This window comes from Microdochium trichocladiopsis, assembly GCF_020744255.1.
Source record: "Microdochium trichocladiopsis strain MPI-CAGE-CH-0230 chromosome Unknown B0I36scaffold_5, whole genome shotgun sequence".
Lineage (NCBI taxonomy): Eukaryota > Fungi > Ascomycota > Sordariomycetes > Xylariales > Microdochiaceae > Microdochium > Microdochium trichocladiopsis.
The window spans coordinates 2,085,379-2,109,669 of NW_025763548.1; the positions used below are offsets into that span (position 1 = coordinate 2,085,379).

Genomic DNA, 24,291 nt, shown 5'->3' on the forward strand with positions numbered 1-24,291 from the left:
CGTGCCACCACCACGACGCAGACCCTGATCCATGCATCATTTCCCTTGGCACTTGTGATGCTGTTGCGACTGCCTGGACTTTCTCGACTTCCGTCACTTGACCTGCATGCGTGGTCGAGCCTGCGCGATCCTCGACATGCTCCCCGACCTCGCCGAGTGCCTCTTCAACGTCTTTCCGCGAGCAGGCCGAGTGATGTGTTCTCGAAGCATTAACTGGGACTGAGCCGGCTCGCACTCCTGGGCGAAGTCACGACAACACGGACCGTCCCGTAAGCCGCCAACCCATCCAACAACCATGTTCAGCTTTCTCGGCTCCGGCATTGGACGCAAGAGCTCTTCAAGATCGCTCAAGCAGACCGGTCCGACGACACAAGACGGCAGCGGCTCGCCATTGCCGTCCCCGCCGCTCGCCTCCGCCGGCACCCTCCCGCCCAACTACATCTCGGACGAGTCGCAGCTTCAGCCGCCGGGACCTCTACCCACACACCTCGCCGATCTCAACCACAGCCTCGAGGTTCTCGCCACGATATTCCCAGATGTGCAAGTCGAGGTATTTCGCGAGATGCTCGCAAGCTTCTCCGAGGAGTCTCGGCTCGCGCTCGTGACAGATCTGCTTCTCAAAAGCCCGAATCAGTACATCAGGGGAAGGCGAATAGCTCCCAGACCGAGCGGGTCCCGCAGCACAGCGATGAACACCGCAACAACAGCAGAAGAGCCAGCCCGGGATTCGACATGGGCAAAGGCAGTGCCGCGGAAAGAGGCGTTTCGTGATGACGCTTACAAGGAGGCGGTCCGCGCACTGGCAGCACAGGAGTTCAAAGGGCTCTCGCGGTCGTCGGTCCAGGCGGTCTTGTCTGAATACAACTACTCATATCTGGACGCCCGGCCGACGCTGGTGGTCCTCTCGTCAAAGTCGTGGAAGTGCACGATCTCGTCACTGTTCTACATGCGGAAGCCCACGACCCCGAAAGATGCCACGCAGCACCCCTTGGTCATCTGGAGGTCAACGGGCATGGGGTCGATTTTCCCAATGATAAAGAGCACGGGTAATCCTGAGCTTGACCGCGAGCTGTTCAACGAGCTCATTGCACCACTCCAACAGCAGGAGCGCGGCAAGCGAGAGGCATCTGACCATGCGATGGCGGTCACATTGCATACGGAGGAAGCCACAGCATGCGACGCGCTCTACGAGTGCGCCTGCTGCTTCACAGAGTCAACTTTCGAGGAGTTTACAACTTGCAATACTGATGAAGGCCACATGGTCTGCTTTCAGTGCGTGCAGCACTCCATCAACGAAGCGCTCTTTGGCCAAGGCTGGCAGCGCAGCATCAACAAGGAGACCGGCACTCTTCACTGCCCAGCCGTCTCGTCAGCGGAGTGCCAGGGCCACATCGTCTCAGACGACATCTTCCGTGCCGTGAGTCAACAGAAGAACGGCGCTGAAATCATGCACAAGCTCGACCAGCGGTTGGCAGACCACGGACTGGTAGCCAGCGGTATCAAGCTGGTTCACTGCCCATTCTGCAGCTACGCCGAAGCAGACGACATCTACGTGCCTGCAGGCGTGGACAAGCTCAAATTAAAGGCGAGCAATTTCCCAAACGTGGTCTTCATGATACTGCTACCGTTCTGCATCTTGCCGCTGTTCTATGTCCTCGCAGTGGTGTTCTTGGTCGTTGCGTTTCCTTATTTGAGCCGGAGAGCGCGGCACTACCTCAACCGTCAGCTTCGAGGCGCCGTCCGCCGTTTCCAGCGTCGCCGCCGTGGCCTCAAGTTCAAGTGCCAGAACCCGACGTGCGCGCGCGAGTCGTGCCTATCCTGTTCCAAGGCTTGGGTCGACATCCATGTCTGCCACGAGTCGTCTCTCGTGGCGCTACGCGTGCAGGTCGAGCAGGCCATGGCCATGGCGGTCAAGCGTGTTTGTCCACGATGCAACACGTCGTTTGTCAAGAACGGCGGGTGCAACAAGCTCACCTGCCCCTGTGGCTACAAGATGTGCTATGTGTGCCGCAAGGACATTGGGAAATCTACCGAGGGCTATCAACACTTCTGCCAACACTTCCGGGCCCAGGGCGACGGGCGTCAGTGCGTCGAGTGCAACAAATGCAACCTCTGGGAGCAGGAAGACACTGCTGCGATATTGCGGCAGGCGAAAGACGAGGCCGAGCGCAAGTGGCTGCAGACGGAGAAGCGCGAGCTCTCTGATGCAGAGAAGGCGTACCTTCGCGATGTGGTCCGTGGAGACGACAGTTCCGCATCGTCGCCATGGTCAGCGTTTTCGCCCAGGGCCGTGAAGGAGCACCTGTTCCCTGGCCTGAGGCGTGTTCATAGCGTGGCAGACTTGTTTGACCTTGTTTTCGAGGCCGTGTTTGCGTGAATGGCAATGGCGCCAGCTTGGACAGTGACAGTATGACAAAGAGACGGGACTTTCGAAACACGAGAGATGACCAGATTGCGAGATTGGGTCAGTATGATGCGATATGATATCCGCCAGGGCGGTGTGCCGAAAGCAGTTGAGCATTTGGATATGGAGTTGCGGAATATGCCGGCCGATGCCTCCATTGGAATTTTGGGTTTCTGGAATAGAAAGACCGCGTTATGTATTTTCTGGCGATTCCTTGGCGTCAATATACCCTCCTCATTATTTGCTTTCACCTCATGGATGCTCCTGTCTTGGTTCTGTTGTCGCATATGTGCAACTCAGTGATATCAACTGTTGAAAAACAAACACCAAGGGACCATACTGGAGCATAAAACGACTTGTATAGTTGGTTGGAGGGAAATTAGAGGAGGGATGAACTAACACCAAAATAAAAGCGAAAGAGGCGTAGAGAAAATATAAAGGTAAAAAAAGGACAGAATGACAGAGCATTGGTCGATGAAAGACAATGAATGCCCAGCCCGTCCGCCACAGAGCGGACAAGAAAACCAAAAGAAATGGGCTCAGCCGGGATTTGAACCCGGGACCTGCTACAACTTCTTCTTTGAGGAAGAACTGGATGTTATAACCACCCGAAGCAGCAATCATACGACTAGACCACTGAGCCAATTTGTTGAAAGTGCAGGGACTTGTCATGATATATATTCCCAATGCAACATTTGGTGTCGGAGGGCGAGCCGATTCCATGGGTGGGCGTCCCTTCGGCTTTCCCCGCATTATGATCGAGGGTGTTGTCGGGTGTATGCGGGGAATAGAGGTAGCTCGAATGCAAGCATAACCGACGCGACGCCGATGCCGGGCCCTGGGGCGATGGTATTTGTTCGTCACTTCTTTTACGGAACAGAGACAATTAACTAGTCACGATTCTAGTCGTATCAGAAGCAGAAATTGCCACAACTGGCCGATTGGACGAACAAAGAGATCGTGTGTTATTCTCTCTTTAGGGCACCAATTGAGGCTGCAAGCTACCGTGTCATGCATTCAGCACATTCCGAACCCATCTCTCCGTGAGCACCAGGGGAATAATATACGCCAAAAAGGACAAGCATAACCTCAATCTTGCGGATACACCATGGCGTCTTCTTCTGCTCCTTCCTCGGCAGCGACGACGAAAATAATCGATGACAAATCTCCGATATGCATACCCTTCATCCTCGAACGGTTCAAGCTCCACCAACAGCGGCAACAGCAATCCCTGGCGGCCAATACGGCGCCAACGCCTAATCCTCCTCCTGTGAAGCCCTTCATCGTCGGCCTCAACGGAGTGCAGGGCGTGGGCAAGACGACGCTGGTCAGCGCTCTGAGCACGGCTCTGCAGGAGCGCGGCATCGAGACGCTCGTGTGCAGCATTGACGACTTTTACTTGCGCCGCGAGGACCAGCAGGCGCTTGCGGACGAGGATCCCGGGAACAAGCTGCTGCAGGTGCGCGGAGAGCCTGGTATGTCATAAAATTTACCCCAGTCCTCTGTCCTTCCGAGAGAGAAGAAGAAGAAGCATTGGGATCGGGGCATTATTGCACCACACACTTGTCCCCAAGGAAGGGAAAGCCATCATGTTTTCGGCAGAGCAGCTATTAATCTATTCGTGACTGGCCCCAGGCACGCACGACATGCAGCTCGCAGCATCCTTTTTCACGGCCTTGTGCAAGGGCGAGCCCGCCAAGGTGCCCGAGTACGACAAGTCTGCATACTCTGGCAAGGGCGACCGCGTGCCCGAGTCCCAGTGGTCGACGACAGTCAATGACCCTGCGTCGTCGCCGTCCAGGGGCCCAGTCCAGGTCGTCATATTCGAGGGCTGGTGCGTCGGGTTCCGCTCCCTCGACCCGACCGAGGTGAAGCGCAAGTACGACACGCCTGGGACGCGGACGCTCAAGGACCACTCCCTGGAGCACTTGCTGCGTGTCAACGAGTCGCTCAGGGCATATGATGCTGCAATCACGGATCTGTTTGACGCCTTCATACATGTCGATGCCGAAGACACGCAATGGGTCTACGACTGGCGCCTCGAGCAGGAGGTCAAGCTCCGGCAGGACAAGGGGACGGGCATGACCGACGATGAGGTGGTAAGGTTTGTGGATGCGTACTATCCGGCGTATGAGCTCTTTTGTGATGCCTTGCGGTCAGGACTTTTCCCCGGCAATCCGGGAGCGCAGCTGCGGATGATCGTGGGGAAAGATAGGAAGGTCAAGGAGGTGCTTGTGTTGTAGAATCGGATGAAGCCTATCATTTCGACCACTGCGGATGCACCAAATGGGTTTTCAACAAAGACGAGATGCGCACTTTGTCGTGACGAGCCCCATCTTGACGGCTCCGGCAAAGTTACTGTGATATTACACCTGACTTCACTCCCAGACTTTGACTCAGTCGAAGTCGTGCTTCATGAGGCCTTTGCCCTCCTCCTTCATACCTTCCAGAGTATTGTCAATGCGTTCAATCCTGCCTCGCACCAAATCTGCCCTATCCGCAACCTCGGCCTCGAACTTGTCGGCAAGCGCTCGCCTTTCCTTTCTAGCCTGCTTGAAGTTCTTGACAATGTCACTGAAGCGCTCGAGGAACCAATCCCCGGACTCTTCCCACTCGCTCACTGGCATCTTTTGGAACAACTCGCTCTGGGCCTCCTTGTCCCTGTTGGCGAAATGGCTCAGTTTCTCCTCCAGCGTGCCCTGCGGAATCTCAGCCGACAATGCTTCGGCCTTGGCAGGATCGAAATCAAAATCCTGATTTTGCAACTTGTCAAATGCCATCGATGCCAATGCTTGATCGTCATAGTCGGGCCCAAGAGGCCGCTTCCTCGCCGCCGCCATGAATGGCGCAAGCCCTATCGATGTATGGCCCACGTTGATCTGGGGGCCCTGCATGTCTTTCCCTGCCGAGGAGCCAGCGCTGAAGAGTTGCCTGTTGACCTGTGGCTTTGACACAGCTGCCTTGGTGGATACTCTGGCTGCCTTTGGCGTAGTTTCTTGCTCGACATGATCTGACTCTGTTTCTGCCGAATCTGGCAGGTATGAATCTGCATCTTCAGAGCCGTTCTCGGCTGCCGACCCCAAGTCGTTTTGTGGTTGCGCAACAGCCAACGGAGGAAGACTGCGGCTGGCTGGCTGCTTGTCACGCCCAGTCTTTGGAGCTTGGGTCCTGTGTGAGCCCCCTGCTGCTATGGGCCGGTTGCTCTTGACGTCCTGCCGAGGGCTCGCATGGACAGTCACCTGCCTGGGACGGTGCGATCTTCTGCTGGAAGGGCTCTGTGGTTCTGGTGACGACGGCAGACTCTGGCTGTCCTCGGAGAATCGCTCAAAGTCCGCCGCGACTCTACTGAAGTGGCTCCGGCGGTCTCGCGGGCCTGGCGTCGACGTTGGGCGGAACGTGGCGCTGCCAGCTCCGCCGATGGTGTTGTCGTCGCCAATCATGAGATCCTTGTCATCGGTCGTGTTCTCCCGCTTGAAGCGGATGCCTTGCGAAGTGTAGGAGTCGCGTTGCTTGTGTGTCCGCGGCACCTGTGTTTGCTGTGTTGACGGGCGAGACACTCGTTGCGAGGGACGGTCACTGAACTCGAAGTTGCTAGCCGAGTCGCTGAAGGCCTCGCCGTCGATAGTCGAGCCGTCCCAGAATGGACCCGTATCACGCCCTCTCAGCTGCTGTATAGGATTGGCTGATGCCGGCCTGCCGGGATTCGGAATGATGTAGCCATCGCCAGACAGTGGTATTCGCGCTGCGGCGGCGGATGCCGAGCGAGTAGTGTTTATGCCCAGTGGCAGTGGTGACAGTGGTGCTTTCTCTGTGGCTGGCGGCGCTGTATGTTGAGCTTGAAACTGCTTGGTAAACTGCCCCTGGGTCACCGTCTTGTCCTCTTCGAATGTGGCTGCCCCCGGCTGGGATCCCTCTGGCGGGCTATTGACGGGTGACTTTTGCATCACCCATTGTTGCATGCTATTCATGGTTGCTTGCTGTGATGGAGCAGGAGCAGCCGTGCACGACTGAGCACTGTGCTAGCCGCGCAGTGGGAGGCGGTCAGATGAGGGAGAGCTGGGAGAATGCAGCCCCTGGAATGACAGATGAACGATATAGGATCGAGTGACTCAAAAGGCTGCTCCGTGATGGATGAGCTTCCTCTCGCCTTGAATGTTTGAAGGGTTTTCGGCGCGGGTTGGTTTGCCGCCAGAGTGACCAGACGCGACATCGAGCGTGCTTGCGTGCCTGGCGGAATTGGTGACGATGCAGATCTGGGGGACCGTGTCGGTACAGTGTTTACACGGCCCTCACAGCTTCTATGATTGATTGTGGGAAAGATGAATACCCCCAAGCTGCTCAAATTTCTTTTCTACGAATAGCTGTATTCTGTGTGAAGGTTTTCTATGCGCCCAGATGACCTATAGGCTTACTCATGAATACGATATCAATATCAACATATACTCCAGGTCGTGCCTCCCACTGAGGCACCAGCAGCTCCTTTCCGAACGTCTTGTATCCCAGGCGAGTATACCACTGCTCATTCGTAATCTACAGAGTCATTAGCTTGTCTTCAAAGGGCGCAGTGCTATGCAGTCGACAAACCTTGGGTAAAGGATTGCCCTTTGAGGTAAACATGGCATGCAGAAAGTCGGGATTCGATTGTGTTCGGCTTGCCATAGTGTCGAGCACCATGATCTTGCCCTTCATCGGCCCCTGAGCTGCAATCTCCTCGCCTTTGGCCACGGCTGCAGAGCCATAGCCACCGGCGTGTAGGGCGTAGGAGATGTACAGTTGGTGCATCCACTGTCATCGAAGCAACGGTTAGTTCTACCTGAAGACGGACGCACTCCCTTCACAGTGACACTCTGATGTTCGCTCGGGTCTGGTGACTAACCACAACTCCTTCCCCTGGGAGGCCGTGCTTGGCATCTTCCTCTGGAGTATGGATGTCCAGAGCTATATGGCCAACGGGCCAGAATTGAGCCCCGGTCGGATCTCTAGGGACACCTCGTATCAACTGTGCAGAATCTCGAAGAGGAGTAGCTTCCTACGCTCGATATCAGCACGGAGACCTTTCCAAATCAGGCCAAATGATGAGAAAGCTAATGCTTGACTGACTGTTGGGTATCTTTCTGAGTGCCTTTGTAATACTGCGTCACGATCCGGCAAGTTGTCTGACAAGACCTGGAAAGCCAGCAAGACCTATGTCAGTAACCCCGGTGACTTCAGGACCACTCAAGAGCCGGTCCAGCTTACCACCCAGTAGAAGATCTTGCCGCCTTGTTTCGCAGACTCGACGTACTGTGGCACCTCCTCTTCACGCCATCCACAGGCGACCCGTTGCACGTAGAGCCTTTCCACGTGATCGGGATCGAGATGGTCCCACGGCAAGAGCTGATCACATCATCGTTTGGTTAGTGGCTGTAAGCAGACGTGCTCTGAAAAGACAGAGTATAGCCATCCCAAGCTTCTCCCCGCAGACGAGCAAGTTGTGCTTACCTCGACTTTCCACGCGTGTTTGGAAGCCATTGTTGCTACTACTCGGGGTACTTTTAGTTAATTGTTGACACCTGTTCGCCCTGAAACCATGCGAAAGGTACTGCTTGGTATCGCAATACTGGCAAACTGACGGCAGATGGGCAGATAGTGTGGTTCAGAAGCGGATGGTGTGGGTATTTCACACTACACTGTCCACCTAGGTGAACCAGGTGAGCAGTATGATTCATATCAAATCATCTCCTCACACCTTCCACATTGAGTGAGCAACCCATGCTTGCCTTTCACGATTTGAAGTAGGGGAAGAGGATGATGATAGAAGGAGGCCGATATCGCAGTCTTGAGAACAAGATAGCCTTTCAACGGAGAACTGCCCCAGTCAGGGCCACTCCCGGACGGTTCTCTCCATTGCCGTCGGAGAAGGTAAGCTGACAGACGCCGGCTAGTCGCGGGGTTTAGCGGAACCTGTACCCGCCCGCCGGCTCGCTGCTAACTAATACTTCTCAGCGCTCTGCAACGATAAGCTGCCTCGCACGAACAACTGCGGCCCCTCAAGAGTGTCGCTTTTCTCATTTGGGTATTGCTGCTCGACGCGGTATGAGCTCTGGAGGATGCACACCTGGCCCAGACTCCCAGGGGCCTGGTAACTTTTCCTACACTGTGCTGCCGCATCCTGGGCTGAACAAGCGTAGGACCTTGCACGATTCGTACGCAAACATCATGAGGCTCGAGACGACCTTGAAACACCTCAGCGTCAGATCGCCCAATTTGCAATTGATGAAGACCAGATCCGCTCGATGCTCGACCTATATACAAAGAACCCCTGGAAACAAGAATAGCATCACGTCCTTCAGGCCCGCGGACTCCTCAGGAAACCCACGACACCGCTGCAGTATCCGACCAGACCGTCGAGCCTCTCGCTTTCCTGGGCCTGCTGCTCCTTCCACTCCTTCAATGCAGCCATAAGGACCTCACTCTCGAGAATGAGATCAAAGTGCAGCCGCAAGAAGACTGTCATCCACGCCTGCGTCAGCTCGTAGTCTCGCCGAGCACGCAGCCGATTGGTCAGAGCGCGGATGAAATGCAGCAACTCATTGGACTCGTCGTCACGCGTCGAGCCAATACCCAAAGAGCGCAACTCCAGGTCCGCTGTAGAAGGAGATAGGGACTTCAGATGCTCAATGAATGGGTCGTCTAAGGACATGGAAAAGTTAGCCGCCAGGTCTGATAGTGTTATAATGTTGAAAGTTGGTTAAGCAGTCGACTTACACTTTCCACTGACAGCCCCTGCCCGCAGCTTGTTGCTAAAGGCCTGCTCCATGCGGTTGCGGTCGTACTTAGTAATTCTTGACTCGTTTTGAGCATCGGCGCTAGGCGTCGCGGCGGCAAGCTCATCGGCAGACTGTCCCGGCTTGCCAGCTAGGCCGAGAAAGAACGGTGCCTTCTCGGGTGCCTTTGGCGCCTCGGTCGGCTTGTTTCTCTGCTTGATCAGGTCAAGATGCAGCAATGTCTGCCAGCGGCTCCTCGGCACAAGACTGAGTGTCATCATATCTGAGCTGAGCTGCTCCAACGTTGGCGCTGCCAGGGTATCGTCTGCGTCGTCCGAGACCTCGTCCTCAAAGGCAGCCTCGAGCAGACCTTCACCACCTTCTCCAGAAGCTGTAGGGCCTGCAACTTGCTCGGCGGTAGATTCCGAGATTTGTCTCGTCGGTACGTGAGTGAAGAGTGTCCTATTTGTCCAGATGTTGACGCCAAGCTGGCCTTCCGTGGCGGCGGCCAAATACTCGCCTGTCTCCGAGAAGGCCAGTGCCGTACAGGGCCTCTCGAGGCGGATGGCGTCAATGAAGTGGCTTGTCGGCAGATCCCACACGCGAATGACGCCGTCTTGCGACGCAGCGACGATCCACCGCCCGTCATTGGAGAAAGTGAAGTCGTTGACCTCGCCCTGGCTGCCGTGGAACTCACGGATTGTCTGTTTCGTCTCAATGTCAACAACACGTACGGAGTTGTCGTCGCATGAAAAGGCTATCAGGTCATTGGCGGCGTGGTAGCGGCAGCCTGTGATCGACACCATGGGCGCCCAACTAATTTCCTCCACCAGCTTGCCCGTCAGGAATTCCCAGAACTTGATCTTGCCATCAAGCGAGCATGTAATGACATGCTTGTTCATTGAGTCGACGACAATGCCTGTGACCGCTTTGGTATGCTTGCCAGTTCCAATCATGTGCGAGCTTCCAGATCGGGCTTCCAATTGCACAACAGTGTCCGCCTGTTTCAGCTGCTGCATCCGGACTTGCCTCGCTTGCGCTGGGGTGAGTTTTGATGGGAACTGCTGTCGATGAAGGCCAGATTGCAGATTGTACATATCGACGGCACCCTCCGCGGAGCCCACAACCGCAAAAGTACCGCAGGAGCTCATCGTGACGGTTGACACATTGGCTCGGTCGCCCGTGGGGAACGCCCACCGGCCAGCACGCTTCCGTCCCCAGAACCATGTCCGCGCGAAAGCGTCGCCCTTGTGGGCAGTCACTACGCTCTCCCAGCCAGTCATGCCACTGATCTCGGCGTCGAGCTGCTTCTTCTGGTCGCGGCTCTTTTGCCACATGGCCTGCTTGCCAGGCATGGCGCCCATGCCGCCATCGCGGTTCAGCGAGCACGCAATGCATGTGATTTCCGGAGCCTTCAGGTCGTCGAGAGTGGTTGTCGGTCCATGCTTGAGTGCATTGTTTGACAAGATACCATATTTCTTGGCCTTCTTGAGTATGCTGCCTTGGCTAAGCTCTGTGCTCTGGCCGTCGCGGCGCAAACTCCAACCCCAGAGGCTGCGGTCCTTGCCGCCGCTAAGAAGCCACTTATTGCCAGCCTCGGCTCCCTCAAAATCTGACGGCAAAAACTGCAGACACGATACTGGCGCGGCATGGCCACTCCTCGTGTGCAAGATCCGGGGGATGGGTGAGAAGGGTGTCTCGTCAAAGATCCAAGTTTTGAGTGAGTTGTCTCTACCACTCGTGACGATGACTGGCTGTCCAGCCAAGAACTCGATCTTACTGACACCACCACGGATAGAACGACCGTCTAGGGCTGGGGGGTTGTGTGCGCTGCGCAGAATGCCCATGACCCGGCCACCTTTGTTCAAGTCCCAGAATGTAATGTCGCCGCTTGTATTCGTGGCGGTCGCCATAACACCATCCTTCCGACCATCCTGGCCCGCGCCAACGCCGTCGTCCCGGAACGAGATGCTAGTTACCGGTGCTTCGGGTCCGCCGGTGTTGACCCGGAGGAGCACCTTGTCGGTCAGAATGTTGTGCAGCACGAGCGTGCCATTGGTATAAGCTATTGCCATTACAGACAAGGCAGGCGAGGGCTCGAGGCAGGTCACGGGACCGCAGCTGGGGGAGGGGGGCAGAATTGTGTAGATGAGCTTGCCACTCGAGACGTTCCAGATCTCTACCCAGCCGTCGCGGCGCCCGACGAACACCTTGTTCACGTACGTGGGCATGGTACAGAGTCCGCCACTGATCTCGTTGTCTCCACTGGCCGAGGCCATGGTGAAGAGCGTGGTATAGTGCTCTAGTGTCGTGGTCTTCCATACTTCGATGCGTGTCCGTCCGCAAGCAAGGATCCAGGAGCCGAAAACGATAATGTGGGAGAGAGGTTGGTTCAAGTCCGCTGGCAGCTCGAGCTCAGCAACCTGCTTGCCTCGCTGGAACACCCAGAGACCCTGAGCTTCACCGCGCGAGGCATCACCCCAGGCAGCTAGCACGTTCTGTTTCCAGGCGCACGTTGCGGTGATATCGTGTGGTGCCTGTGGCCGCGTAATGAAGACGAGGTTGAGACCACGCTTAAGATCGTAGGTCTGCAGGGATCGGCCGATCGAGGTGGTGACCTGGAAGGTAGTCTTGCCGAGAGGAACTGTCGTGAAGGGAACATCGGTTGGTGACACGAGGCCGACAGTCTACGGAGCAGGGAGCTAGCAGTCAGTATCTCGGTCGTGCCGGCTTCACGCAGGTCCACACAATTCCTTTGGCTTACACGATACGGCGCAAAGATGCGTGAATGTCCGGGCGCTGCGGGCTTCGCCTGAGAAGCAGCCTGGACCTTCTGCCGCTTCACAAGCGGTCCATCCTGTTGGGCGTGAGGCATCGCGAACTGTTTGGCTTGCCCGGCCACTGTGGTCGCTTGAGATGTCTTGTCCTGGGCCCCTGGTGTGTCCTTCTGCCTCTGACACCGTGGTCGGATGCCTTGCGCGACGAATAGAAGACCCTCCTCGCTGACTGGTCTGGGTGTTTGTGGTATGCGCAGTATCACGGGTTCCAAAGTTTTGAGCTGATAAGTGCTCTATCACAGGCGTCCAGGGAAAAAAGTCTGGCGCTGGGAGACTTGGCCAATCAATGGGGCAGGATAAGCCCCACCACGGTGCAAGCTCCATACGCGGCGCAAACCAGGCCAGGATCTGGAAAACAGGAACAGCCTCGCCCAGCTGTCTCCACAGGTGTTGTCCTCTGCGGATGGAAACACTCAGGTCGTGATTTTAGATATAAATGACCCGATGATGCTGTCCTCGTAAGACTGACATCGCCAGAGCGTCGCGGCTCTGCTGAAGAGCCCGTCTTTGGATGGGTCTGAGGATCTCACGTTCTTCGACAGACATGATGAGGCTCACATGTGTGTGCAGGCCGTTGTATGAGGAACAAAATGTAAAGCCATGGTTATTGCAGCCACGGGTCTTAGATGCCTTTGCATCTCAGGTCGGCAAGAATCAACGGGGCGTGGGGGTGGTGAACTTGTCAGCTTGTCGGCAATCGAGACAAACTAATGAAAGCAACTTCAAGCCGGCATTCTGAAACATCATAGCACGTTTATGTCACGGTGCCACTAGACCAAACGAGATTTAGAGTTGTTCCAAAGAGCATGCTCGAGGAACTTGAAACTCTCCTAGCCACACGCAGCCACTATTCTCTCTGAGCACCATGCTTAGGTTGAGGTGTTGCCACAGAGTCATCAGCGTCTCAAGGCAGCCTTGTATGGATTGCGACCTTACCAATGAACGGGTATAAGCCAAGTGTGAGGCAACGCACCCTGTAGGCAAACTTAAATACTCTCGTCTGTTAGCTCGCCATGTGTCGGACTTGAATTGCTTGCTGCTCTTCAGCCGACGGAGTGTTGCCAGTCCAATGGGTGACCAGTGACTCGAAATCAAGTGAAGTAAACGAGCAAATCCGGCAATACGATTGCTGCCCGTCGGTTCGAATAGAGCGAACCAGGAAGGTGATCACGCGACCGCTCACCGGCATTTCCTTGGTGGGAACGGTGAAAGGATGTCACTGGGCGCGCGCAGGGATGTTGTCGAATAGGACTGCACTGCAGGCACCATGCATCACATTAGCTCGGCTCGATGCGGCCGAGCTTGTCTCTGACGTGTATCTCGTACAATCATGATACCTAGGTACGCCTGGAGCCTCTGTGGCCTGCACTGTTCAAGAGTTATTCGTTCACCCGTGGTGGCGCAGGCAGACGACCTCGGGAACCAGGCCAAAGGAGCTGTTGCTCCGCACAACCAAAGGATCAACAGCCAAGAAGTGCAAGAAGTGCTCAAGTGGAAGAGGGCGAACAGCGCCTGGACCCATGTGCCTGGGATTGGGCTGGAGCGGCTCTAGAACTCTGCAGGCCTGCAGCCGCAGGTGCAGGGGCGGCCCCTCCACCGGCCCCGCGCTGCACCGAGAAATCTCGAGCCCCTCCAGGCCTCCGATGGGCGGTGGACGGACGTCATGGCCTGTCCATGGACTTGCACATGTAACCCCAACCACAGCCGAGCAGCACGGCTGGTGGTCCATTAACCCGCCAGCAACCCACCAACGATAGTGGTTTGGACAGCAGGGCCTCGATAGTGCAAGCCCGTGCGGGGAGTGTCTTTCTCTCTCGAGAAAGCATGTAGTTCGTTGTTCGGCACTCTCGACATACCCAGGCTCAAAACAGAAACAGAAACAGAAACAGGATCGTTTCCCGCCATCGCCTGGGCCCTCTCGTCAAGACTCGAGTTCTCCTCCCCGGTACACCCCGGTCCGTGCAATCCTGGTTAGGCCGATGACCATTCGCTTCTGTTGCCGTCTTTTCCATTCAGACTGGCAGCCAAGAGCCAGTGTCTCGAGTGCCGCACAGCTGGGCTCGCCCCGCCGTCCTGCCCACCCACTGTCAGCGACCGCCCTGGCGGGTGCCGGCACCGCTTGGCCCTAAGGTCCTGGACATCTTGTCTAACGCAGACCGACTGAGAGCGGGTCACAGCTCGCAAGCTCTCAAGGTTTTCCGTCGAGCCTCCCCAGGGAGGGCGAGGGCGACTAGGCGGGCTGTTCCTGAAGTGGATCCGAGCCGGCTGGCCCGACAAGAGTCATGGACACTCCCGACCCCCGGATCCCTGAGCGGCCCTCCGCAAAGAGGTTCTCGGCGTCCCGCGCGGCCTCTCACTCGTTCTCTTTTGCTTCCTCCTCCAGTGCCGTGAACCCGGGCATCCTCTCGTCCCTCACCGCTGGCAAGAGTCGTCACGCCGAACCCATTGGCACCACCGACGTCTCGGTCGAGCCTGCCAGCCTGTCCATGCCGCCGCCTGCCTCCCGGAACAGCATTGGACGTCCTTCGCTTCCCGGCAGCAGCCGCCGCCCTTCCTCCTTCTCAGACTATCGCGCCATTGACCTGCCTGACGTCGCAGTCGACGACCACGCTATTGACGACACCCCTCGACTGCTCACCGGCCACTACTATCCAGACGGCAGCTTCTACTACCAGCTTCCAGAACCGACGCCTACAGACGAGGGCCGCAAAAGAGTCTCGATATCTTCGTTCCTCTCCGTAAATTCTGTGCGCGGCCAGCTCAGCTCATCTGGCTCAGCCACCGGATCCGACAGTAGCCAGCCGATCCCTCGATCCGTCGCAGGCATCATGACGTCGGCAAAAGGTGTCGGCCTGCCTCCATCGCAGTCCGAGGCCGGCCTGTCGAATGTGACCATCACCACATCGTCCAACCCGAACGGGCACTCGCCTCAACCCGGCGCCGGTCTGCAGCTTACACCAAAGGATGCCCAAAGCAATGTTAGTCCTGCCGACCTCGTCAAGCGCAACCCAGCCCCCGTCAACACGAGCACGGTATCGCGACCACAGCCTACAAGGTCTAGGAGCCGGGCCAAGCGACGATTCAGCGGCAGCACAGCAAACAGTAGCCACAGCCCCAGCAGCGACAGAGGTCCGCAGAACAGAGAAAGGGAAGAAGTCAAGCCCGCTCCATGGGGTATCATTGGTGTTTGTGCGCTCGACTCGAAGGCGCGGAGCAAGCCAAGCAGAAATATTCTCAACAGAATCATAGCGAATCGGGAGTTTGATGTCGTTGTCTTCGGCGACAAGACTATTCTCGATGAAGGTTAGTCACATCCCGTATTGCTGTTTTCCCCCCTTTTAGTTCCACAAGCTGACATTGCCCGCAGAGGTCGAAAACTGGCCCATCTGTGACTACCTGATCTCGTTCTTTTCCGACGGCTTCCCCTTGGACAAGGCGATCAAGTATGTCAAAGCTCGCAAGCCATTTTGTGTCAATGACTTGCCTATGCAGAAAGTGCTCTGGGATCGACGACTTTGCCTGCGGATACTCGACCAGATTGGCGTGCCTACCCCCAAGAGAATCGAGATCAGTCGTGATGGGGGACCGGAGTTGTTGACGTCCGATGTGGCAAAATACGCAAAGGATGTCTCTGGCATCACACTCGAGCCTGCTGACTCTGCTCACTACCAGTCACCACAAAAGGTCGAACTGTTGGAAGACGGTGACGTACTAAGCGTCGATGGCCAGCTTTTGAGGAAGCCGTTCGTAGAGAAGCCAACTAGCGGAGAGGACCACAACATCATTATCTACTTTCCCAAGTCGGCTGGCGGAGGCGCCCGAAAACTCTTTCGAAAGATTGGCAACAAAAGCTCCGAATACGTCGAGGATTTGATGGTCCCCCGTGCCATTACTGAAGGAGAGAGCAGTTTTGTCTACGAAAAGTTTATGCAAGTTGACAATGCGGAGGATGTCAAAGCATATACTGTCGGACCTCAGTTCTGCCACGCCGAAACTCGCAAATCCCCCGTTGTCGATGGCGTCGTGAGGCGCAACACACATGGCAAAGAAATTCGATATGTGACAGAGCTCAATGCAGACGAAAAGGAAATGGCCAGCAAAATCGCCACGACCTTCGGACAACGCGTTTGTGGCTTTGATCTACTCCGAGTAGGCGGCAAGAGCTACGTAATCGATGTGAACGGCTGGAGCTTCGTCAAGGACAATGATACTTACTACGACCACTGCGCCAACATCCTCAAGGAGACTTTCAAGAAGGAGCGTCTCCGCCGTGGTGGCGTGACTCCGTCAATGCCCTCGCCAAGTCTTTCCGATAACAGCGATCCTATGGCGAGAGCCATGGCGAGCAGTCGCGACAGAGACCAGGCGAGTGGCACGCTGGCTCGAGACTCAACTCGAGCAGCCAGTACTGCTTCTGTTACGCCGGCCGACGGCCGCCAAGGGCCGAAGCCGGAAAACGCAGGTGCCGTTCTGCCTCAACAGGCCAAAGCAGAAAACCTAGGCACTGGCGTGCCAGCCAGCCATCAGAGTGGTCGAAACAGCCCGTCACAGACACCTGTTGGAGTTGCGCAAGCAGGTACCTTGCCTATGGATAAGCCTTCAGCAGTACCTGTCACACCCTCAGAGCTGTTTGAGAACCTTGAAAGCCTGGAACGGGAACAGTCGACGCCGCCTCCACCGCCTCCCAAACATTCGTGGAAGATGAAGGGCATGGTGTCCGTGATCCGTCACGCCGACCGTACCCCAAAGCAGAAATACAAATTCACTTTCCACACACAACCATTCATCGATCTCCTTAGGGGTCATCAAGAGGAAGTTCTTCTTATCGGCGAGGCTGCCCTGGCTAGTGTGCTGGAAGCCGTGGACACCGCCTTGAAGCAGGGAGAAGAGGATCGAACGAAGCTTAAGACGCTCCGAAATGTCCTGGCCAAGAAAGGCTTCTGGCCCGGAACGAAAGTGCAGATCAAGCCCATGTTTCGTAAGAAGAAGAACGCAGAGCCTTCGCCAACAGCCGAGATCAGCAAGTCCTTACCAACAGCCCTCGTCATGACCGCACCTGGCTCTGAGAATGATAAGGCGCCCAAGCCGACCGCTGTGGATCAAACTGTCGATACTTTGGATGATATTGCGAACCAAGCAGTTCAATCTGCAGATGAGGCTGATCATCTTGTTCGAGGTGCACCCCGTCGGCAAGACTCCATGTCAGGCGTTACCATGTCCAAGTTCACCGCAGCAGAGAACAGCCTTGTGCTCGACAAACTTCAGTTGATTGTGAAATGGGGAGGAGAACCTACGCACTCCGCTCGATATCAAGCCCAAGAGCTTGGCCAGAACATGAGGACCGACTACCTTCTCATGAATCGTGCTATCCTGGACGAGGTTCATGTCTTCAGCAGCTCTGAGAGGCGTGTAACGACGAGCGCCCAGATCTGGGCTGCATCGTTCCTCGACAAGAAAGAAATACCAGAGGATTTCATCACGATTCGCAAAGACCTGCTTGACGACTCGAATGCGGCCAAGGACGAGATGGACAAGGTTAAAAAGAAGTTGAAGGGTTTGCTGCGTAAGGGCAACGAGCGACCCCCACAATTTGCTTGGCCCGAGGGAATGCCAGAGCCTGCCGAAGTCCAGACCCGAGTCGTTCAGCTGATGAAGTTCCACCGCCGTGTGATGCAATACAACTACGGAAGGCTTTACAGTGGCAGCGCGGTGCCGTCTTTGTCTGCTATCAATAACCCGGGACACGAAAAGACTCCTGGTGACACATCCAATACTTCAATCGCCTCCTCGCTGTCGCAGGTCAACTCTGTCAACTCTGTCCAATCTCGTTGGTGCTGCGGCGAAGACGCTGAACTGTTCCGCGAACGTTGGGAGAAGCTCTTTGCCGAGTTTTGCGACCACGAAAAGGTGGATCCTAGCAAGATATCCGAATTGTACGACACGATGAAGTTTGATGCTCTGCACAATCGGCAATTCCTGGAATGGGTCTTCTCACCCCCTTCCAACATGCTCGAAGAAGAATTCGGTATTGTATTCGGAAAGGACGGAAAGTCTATGTCGATGACCTCGGAAGATTTTGCTGCCAGACCAGTGCCGGACGACAAATCTGAAAAGGGTGCCAACCTGACTTCTCCACCTTCGGAAAGAGCAGACAGGTCAGAGCGGCCTGAGCGCACTGAAAGAGCCGAGTCTGAGGCTCAGAAGACCGTTCGCCGGCTGTTCAGGAAACGATCGTGGATGAAACATTCTAATGAGACCGCTCAGGCTGAACAGTACTTTCACCTGCACAAGGGTGGCAGTCCTACCAAAGCCAAGACCGAGGCTCGATTTGAGCCACTCAGAGAGATGTATCAACTCGCAAAAGTACTCTTCGACTTCATTTGTCCGCAGGAGTACGGCATCTCCAACAGCGAAAAGGTAAGTACTCTGGTGAAGATGTTCCCAATATAAATTGAAGCTGACTTCAATCACGATGTAGCTCGAGATTGGCCTCCTTACTTCTCTACCGCTCCTCAAAGAAATCGTGCAGGACCTGGAGGAGATGCAGGCATCCGACGATGCCAAGTCCTTCTTCTACTTTACGAAGGAGTCCCACATCTACACCCTACTAAACTGCATTTTCGAAGGTGGCATAGAGACAAAGATCAATCGCCGGACTATACCCGAGTTGGATTATCTCTCCCAGATCTGCTTTGAGCTCTACGAATCAGAAATTACGGTCGCTCCAGGCGCTCCTCCACCGGAACAGCCGACATTCAACTACAGTATCCGCATCACTGTCAGCCCTGGCTGCCATATATACGATCCGCTTGACATCCAGCTGGATAGCAAGCACTGCATCGGGTGTGCACCAAGGAGGAGCCTGACGCCGCACAGCGACTGGAAACAAGTCATCGAAACGCTTCGCGCCAAATTTCATCAGTGAGTTTTTATCCCAATCGGGACGCGTTTTTGTTGGATTGCAATGGCTCATCAGACATCTTTGAATTATTTAGAGTCAAGCTGCCAAAGAGCTTTGTAGCAGTCAACCTGTCCGACGCCTTCACCTTCCAGGAGAAGGAGCAGCATCATTCCGACACCGAGGCCGCGCACAAAGGACAGGAAGATGCTGAGGCAAATGACGACGGGCTCGAATTCAAAGCCGTTGAGCATACCAAGCAGACTACTGCTACTGCTACTCCAACTGCTGATGCTCAATGAGCGTGCATTGTTCACACCAACGATACGCCGCTCGTGTTGAGCAGATTGGCCATTCCGTGGCAGCGGCCCTCTGGTCCTGACCACTGGATCGTCGTTAGCGTTCTTCGAAAAACCAATGATTCCGATCATATCTTTATTTGCAAGTAGATATTACCATCCAGCGCAAGCACATCGATTGTAGTAGAAGTATAGGATCATACGCACAACACGGGATTATACAATAGAAAACTGGGCGGCACAGCGCTGCGCGACGCCAGAAGGAGGCAGCATAGTTTTACACTGTAGCGATAAATCTACCATTTCTGACCCCAGACCGATTTGTACCGGGCTGTCGTTGGGCAGGACTAGCCTGATGTAACTTGGGCTGGCATTTGCGTGCAGTGACAGCAAGTGCAAGTCTTGAACAAACCTTTACGGGTGTTCAAGCAAACCCATGCACGTTCTGTCACAGAATACGAACAGCTCCGATGATACAGCTTCACATGCACCAGGAGGAACCACCGACCCCCGGATCTCGCTACTGTTGCACACAAAGAATTCGGTCATCTCGGGGGACAAACGTCTTCAACCCCTTTTCATGACAACATAGAGAAGGGATATAATTAAGGTTCGGGTTTCCTCCCCCTTGGACCCCTGGACCTTTGCCTGATCTGCTTGTGGACGAAGGGCACCTAACTCTCCTGAAAACTCACCCCCCTCTTTTTGTTTTCGCGAAAGTCAAGAGAGGATGGGCTCGAGGGGAGGGAACAGACTGAAGGATGTGGAAGGCAATCAAGGACGCGGCCCCCCAAGAACGGCGCAGACTGGTTGGCGGTCGGCAATTTTGTCTGGACCGCAAGCCTCTCCGTGTGTGGAGAGGTTACATGGAAGGACGGAATATGTTATGCCGACGGAAAGTTTGAATTGCGTGACAGGCATGGGATGGGGCCGGCATGTACTGGCTCTGGGGACCGGTCAGTTCCCCCCCTTCTCGCCTGCCTGCCAGCCACATGGCTCAGGGAGGGAGTCGGGTGCGAGAGGACAGGTTTCGTCCTTGCTAAAGGCGCTCTTCAAACGGCTCATTCGAACGGGGGAGCAGCACAGCCTTGATCGAAGAAGGTTCGGATTCTAGGATACCTAGGTGGCGTCCCCGATGTGTTAATTTGCAAGGGTCAGGCCGGTATCAGTCATTATCACGTGGGAGGGCAAGGGGGAGGATCCTTTGCTCCGCTGAGGATTTCGAGCGCGGCAAGTGAGGTGCCGTCCAAGGCTTGACACAATGTTTCAAGCCTGTGTAATGGGCGGAACGGAGGATCCTGATAAGGATCGTATGGTCTCGTTCCAGGGCGCGAACGCCGTTTTGTGAGGCGCCCCAGCGAGAAATATATTGCTTTCGTTCTACAGCACGTAATGTCCCAGCTCTGTGTAAGCCACACGCAAGCTTAGCACATGTGGGAGCACGGGTGCAAGTTTGATTACGTGGCCGAAAACCTCGACAGCTTCTCGCCAAAGAAGGTGCCGACCGAGACCACACCAAACAGAGCTCGCCAAGAACGGCTGACGTGGGGATCAATCTATAAGCATGTGTTCTTGGTTGTGGATAGATGTATTCTTGTGGTATTTTGGCTCACTGGCTCACTGGCTCACTGGGCCAGGGTATCCCCGTTTCCCGATCACGAAATAGACAGAGGCGCCTGCCAATCTGGATTTCGTGGCGAGCAGGCATGCACAGACACATTCCTCGAGCTGTTCCAGCGGCCACTCACCTCCCGAGGTTGCAAAGCGATCGATCGCGGAACGTCGTCGCAGGTCGGATTACATTGGGCGTCTTTTCCCACGAATGGTGGCAAGGCGCAATGGGTTCTCCTGGATACTGCGCTGTGCCACACATTTGACCGCTTGATGAGCCCAGCCTTTGGTCGACTCGGTCTTGCAGCGGGCCATGACTTTGCTTGAACGAGGCATCCCTTGACGTGGGTGCAGACTCCCCATGGCAGTCCCAATTGACTTCGCGCTTGCCTGCCAGGAGGTCTATGGAGGACCGTAAATGGTGTGGGACTCTGTCAACCGCACGTTCGACTTCCCGGGATGCCTTCGGAAGTCGCCGCCGAACTACAAGCTCTTGAAACGCAGCCCAAACACGCACGAGAGCTCTCTTTATTGCAATTACGTGGCGACCACCGCCGCCTGACGCCGTCGGGGCTCTAGGTTCTTTGAGATCCTTGGCAACCGTATGGAGGGGCCCATGCCTCCCACGAGCGTCGACGAGGAATCCTGTCGGGCAACGGGAAACAGGCGGCTATACCATGTGGGGGTTGCAAGGACAGCCGTGGGTGGTGCCAGCTGGGGGTTCTGGGGTTGCCAGGGCGTGAGATGTGCCGTCGAGGTGGCCTGAGGTTGTCCATCTTGCCCGCAAGTGCGGCCACAAAGACTGCGCGAAAGCCAACGCCAGGCGCGTGGAGGAATCAGCTTCCCATGACTCTTATGGCATCAGGTCTACCGACGCTGGCAGTGACCTGTTGCCATCCTCTAACTACACAAGACGTACAGCCATCTTCTGATGTGCCTTTTTGGGGCGACTTGCGTGATGCGCCCAAGGCAGGCCCCACTTGCCGATGCAAGGGGTCTACGGCCTCCGCCGGCCCGGTGCTTAACGGTGTCTCCACCGCACAGAGGTGCGTGCTGCAGGTACTGGAGGAGCACCGACTGGCCGGGACAGTGTTTGTCGCCTCGCCGTCCACGTCCAGCCAGCCGTTTAGCAAGACTTGGTCTCAGGCTACAGAATGCAGTATCCGGATCCCTGGTCGGTGGGCCCTGCCCGGCATGGTCGGTCTCAAATCGTTCCCTGACAGCAGGTCTCGTTCGTGTGTGGTGGCAGGGACGCCAGTCGCAAGCAGGGTCCCGGCACAGTTGGGGACAGGGAGGTCGAGATTGGGCAGCAACAACGGCGTGGGAACGCGCCGTCTCTTGCGGCCAGCGAGTTGCGACCTTCGCCCAGGGTTGCTGCTTTTCGCTAGACCTGGGACGGACGCGCCGCCGTCTTGTTGCTGGGAAGAAGGGTTGGCTGTGGGCAAGTTTGCCAGCATCCGCACCAGGAATGGGCCGCTGTGGTACGTGCCGTGTTCGAGCAAGCGAGGGTGCGCGGGTGGCCGAGCTGGACGGCAGGAAATTGGGTTCCTGAGCACTCCGTAAATGGCCTCAGGCGCGGGCGGTCCTGGAGAGCCCGTCCGTCAGAATGGTCGTCGCGGTGATAGGTATAGACAAGTACGTAGGCAGGCGGGCAGGAGACGAGGATGTGTGACGTCGCCTGCACCCCTGGCAGGGGGTAGCAGAGCAGCAGCCCTGGAGGTGTGTGGCTGACTGACTGACTGACTGGCACGTCGTCGATGGAAGGTTCCCCCACCCATGCAGCAACCAGCAGGTGCGACCGCTAGACCGGCTTGGGCAGCTGCTGACGCCGCCAGTGGCCAAACCCCGGTCCTCCTTAATTGCCCGCGACTGGCGTCGCACCCGACTAGGAAAGCTCGCACGATCCGCCCTACCACATGCCCTCAGTCGTCTCGATGGAGTGCCATTTCCCGACAGTCACTCCGCTACGATGTCCTTGCGCGCGTGCAGCCACAGCACGTCCTCTCCTTTGCGCCACCACTGCACGGGATGTAGTGGCAGCCGTGTGATGGCCGACCGCGTGCGATCGCAGGTCTCCCGGCAGCCCAAACCAGCGCAAGCACAGAGGAGAGCCTTGGCCGAGCATGGCTAAGCGCGGCCGCCATTAGAGTTTGCTTAACGGCGGGCTCGACGGGACTTTTACTCTAGCGCCTGGCCGAGAACCACTACATACGATGGAACAAACGCCCAGGTCCCGTGCTAGGCGGCGCCTGCGTTGGTGCCTCGCTGGGCTACAGCCATTCTCCCAGTTAGGCAACGACGCCAGGCTTCACGTTTTGGCTGGCGAGCGCGTACGACGACGACGACGACGACATCTACGGAGTACAGCCGTGGCTCGTGAGCTTGGACAATACACGCGCCAGAGCACCCCCTGCAGGCACCGCTGGTTCTGGCCCTGTGAGACCGCCAGAACCCATGTGGCGTTGTGACACAGAAAAGCCAAGATTCCGCAAGGTCCACGCAGGTTTATTAGACGAGGAACGGCGCGGAATTACTGCGTAGAGGCGGACAACCCCGGCCTCACCAAAACTCTGGAACAGTCCCACTTTTGGATCCCGCTCGCGAACCTTGAACGTGCTGACAACCCAGTCCTTACCTCCGGTGGGCAGAAGGCCATGTTTCGTGTCAGCCGGTCCAGCAGCCCACTCCCACTGGCGATCAGAAGAGACGTCCCTAGGACTTCTAGACTACCTCCTTGTTCGTCACCCAGCGAGCCAGAAATAGGCCTCCTGCTTGGGCCACTCTGGGTTCCTCCACGTTCACCCTCGAACCTATGGAGTATGCACCCTGCAACTGAGACATCAACTTTGACTCTGGTCATGGGGGTCACAGGCTTGTCGTGATGGCAGAGCCCGAGAGTCGTGACGGTATTAAGGGGTCCCAACTTAGACTTTCTGCAAGCATAAGAAGCTAGCGTCACATGTTGCCATTCCCCCCTTTGTTCTTGCTAAACAACTGCTTGGGACAAACACTGCACCTGCCCTGTCCTGCTCGAACCGACGACTCTTCACGGTGAATCATTCCACATCTCCGCAGCGCCCTCCCGCCTCTATCATCGCATCCAGAAGCCTTGCGGAGCAAACAGAGCCTTACCGGTCCATGTTGTACACGATAAGCTTGCTTACGGGCCGCAAGATCGTGGGCAGCTTCAAATTCTGATTCCGCACCAGAGCCGCGAGATAAAAACCTGCCCTCTTCCTCGGCTACAGTAGCGGCCGGTACACCAACGAGACAGACGACCAAGAGTGTCACAGTGATCATCGCGGCCCTCCCCGTCTTTGAAACTCGTTCTCCACAGTCACCACGTATCAGTCCAGGTCAGGAGAGACGTCGACTTGTGTTCGACGTCCTAAATCATCATCTCCTTACGCTAGAGCATCAGCACTCGATCCCTCGTCGACCGGCTGTTCCAAAGTACGCACGATCCACAGTCATCATGGCTGTGGCTGGCACCTGC

General features: G+C 56.2%; 7 protein-coding genes and 1 non-coding gene across 8 annotated transcripts; 4 read left to right on the forward strand and 4 right to left on the reverse strand.

The window, feature by feature from the left end:
* The first annotated feature begins 51 nt into the window (after positions 1-51).
* B0I36DRAFT_323418 (uncharacterized protein) lies at positions 52-2,808 on the forward strand. The gene has a single exon (XM_046153973.1). The coding sequence runs from the start codon at positions 296-298 to the stop codon at positions 2,375-2,377; it is 2,082 nt and encodes a 693-aa protein (XP_046012887.1). The 5' UTR covers positions 52-295; the 3' UTR covers positions 2,378-2,808.
* Positions 2,809-2,939: 131 nt separating this feature from the next.
* B0I36DRAFT_t87 lies at positions 2,940-3,047 on the reverse strand. The gene has a single exon. It is a non-coding gene; the product is annotated as a tRNA-Pro (tRNA).
* Positions 3,048-3,512: 465 nt separating this feature from the next.
* On the forward strand, positions 3,513-4,647 carry B0I36DRAFT_243364 (D-glycerate 3-kinase; the record flags this gene model as incomplete). The annotated part of the gene is made up of 2 exons (XM_046149978.1): positions 3,513-3,879; positions 4,040-4,647. The coding sequence occupies 2 exons, from the start codon at positions 3,513-3,515 to the stop codon at positions 4,645-4,647; spliced, it is 975 nt and encodes a 324-aa protein (XP_046012888.1).
* B0I36DRAFT_120006 (extracellular mutant protein 11-domain-containing protein) lies at positions 4,601-6,579 on the reverse strand. Its single transcript, XM_046148017.1, has one exon. It carries the CDS (start codon positions 6,370-6,372, stop codon positions 4,801-4,803), a length of 1,572 nt encoding a protein of 523 aa, XP_046012889.1. The 5' UTR covers positions 6,373-6,579; the 3' UTR covers positions 4,601-4,800.
* A 108-nt stretch (positions 6,580-6,687) lies between these two features.
* Positions 6,688-8,311, reverse strand: B0I36DRAFT_323423 (uncharacterized protein). The gene is made up of 7 exons (XM_046153974.1): positions 8,017-8,311; positions 7,886-7,923; positions 7,643-7,780; positions 7,505-7,570; positions 7,281-7,433; positions 6,989-7,189; positions 6,688-6,934 (listed from the first exon to the last, which is right to left on the reverse strand). The coding sequence occupies exons 2-7, from the start codon at positions 7,913-7,915 to the stop codon at positions 6,788-6,790; spliced, it is 735 nt and encodes a 244-aa protein (XP_046012890.1). The 5' UTR covers positions 7,916-7,923; positions 8,017-8,311; the 3' UTR covers positions 6,688-6,787.
* A 75-nt stretch (positions 8,312-8,386) lies between these two features.
* On the reverse strand, positions 8,387-12,207 carry B0I36DRAFT_323425 (WD domain-containing protein). The gene is made up of 3 exons (XM_046153975.1): positions 11,915-12,207; positions 9,152-11,837; positions 8,387-9,076 (listed from the first exon to the last, which is right to left on the reverse strand). The coding sequence occupies exons 1-3, from the start codon at positions 12,023-12,025 to the stop codon at positions 8,733-8,735; spliced, it is 3,141 nt and encodes a 1,046-aa protein (XP_046012891.1). The 5' UTR covers positions 12,026-12,207; the 3' UTR covers positions 8,387-8,732.
* Positions 12,208-13,802: 1,595 nt separating this feature from the next.
* B0I36DRAFT_323428 (histidine phosphatase superfamily-domain-containing protein) lies at positions 13,803-19,603 on the forward strand. Its single transcript, XM_046153976.1, has 4 exons — positions 13,803-15,290; positions 15,355-18,404; positions 18,466-18,908; positions 18,983-19,603. Exons 1-4 carry the CDS (start codon positions 14,270-14,272, stop codon positions 19,185-19,187), a joined length of 4,719 nt encoding a protein of 1,572 aa, XP_046012892.1. The 5' UTR covers positions 13,803-14,269; the 3' UTR covers positions 19,188-19,603.
* Positions 19,604-21,331: 1,728 nt separating this feature from the next.
* Positions 21,332-22,413, forward strand: B0I36DRAFT_120061 (uncharacterized protein). Its single transcript, XM_046148018.1, has one exon. It carries the CDS (start codon positions 21,540-21,542, stop codon positions 22,356-22,358), a length of 819 nt encoding a protein of 272 aa, XP_046012893.1. The 5' UTR covers positions 21,332-21,539; the 3' UTR covers positions 22,359-22,413.
* The last annotated feature ends 1,878 nt before the right edge of the window (positions 22,414-24,291 follow it).

Coding starts and splice junctions, on each gene's coding strand:
- B0I36DRAFT_120006 (XM_046148017.1), bottom strand. CDS start 6,372: ATGAATAGCATGCAACAATGGGTGATGCAAAAGTCACCCGTCAATAGC.
- B0I36DRAFT_120061 (XM_046148018.1), top strand. CDS start 21,540: ATGTGCCGTCGAGGTGGCCTGAGGTTGTCCATCTTGCCCGCAAGTGCG.
- B0I36DRAFT_323423 (XM_046153974.1), bottom strand. CDS start 7,915: ATGGCTTCCAAACACGCGTGGAAAGTCGAG. Junction 7,434..7,504: donor ACTCAGAAAGATACCCAACA/GTCAGTCAAGCA, acceptor TATCGAGCGTAG/GAAGCTACTCCTCTTCGAGA. Junction 7,190..7,280: donor TCCCAGGGGAAGGAGTTGTG/GTTAGTCACCAG, acceptor CTTCGATGACAG/TGGATGCACCAACTGTACAT.
- B0I36DRAFT_323428 (XM_046153976.1), top strand. CDS start 14,270: ATGGACACTCCCGACCCCCGGATCCCTGAGCGGCCCTCCGCAAAGAGG. Junction 15,291..15,354: donor CAAGACTATTCTCGATGAAG/GTTAGTCACATC, acceptor CATTGCCCGCAG/AGGTCGAAAACTGGCCCATC. Junction 18,909..18,982: donor CTTCGCGCCAAATTTCATCA/GTGAGTTTTTAT, acceptor TGAATTATTTAG/AGTCAAGCTGCCAAAGAGCT.
- B0I36DRAFT_323418 (XM_046153973.1), top strand. CDS start 296: ATGTTCAGCTTTCTCGGCTCCGGCATTGGACGCAAGAGCTCTTCAAGA.
- B0I36DRAFT_323425 (XM_046153975.1), bottom strand. CDS start 12,025: ATGCCTCACGCCCAACAGGATGGACCGCTTGTGAAGCGGCAGAAGGTC. Junction 11,838..11,914: donor GCATCTTTGCGCCGTATCGT/GTAAGCCAAAGG, acceptor CCTGCTCCGTAG/ACTGTCGGCCTCGTGTCACC. Junction 9,077..9,151: donor AGGGGCTGTCAGTGGAAAGT/GTAAGTCGACTG, acceptor CCATGTCCTTAG/ACGACCCATTCATTGAGCAT.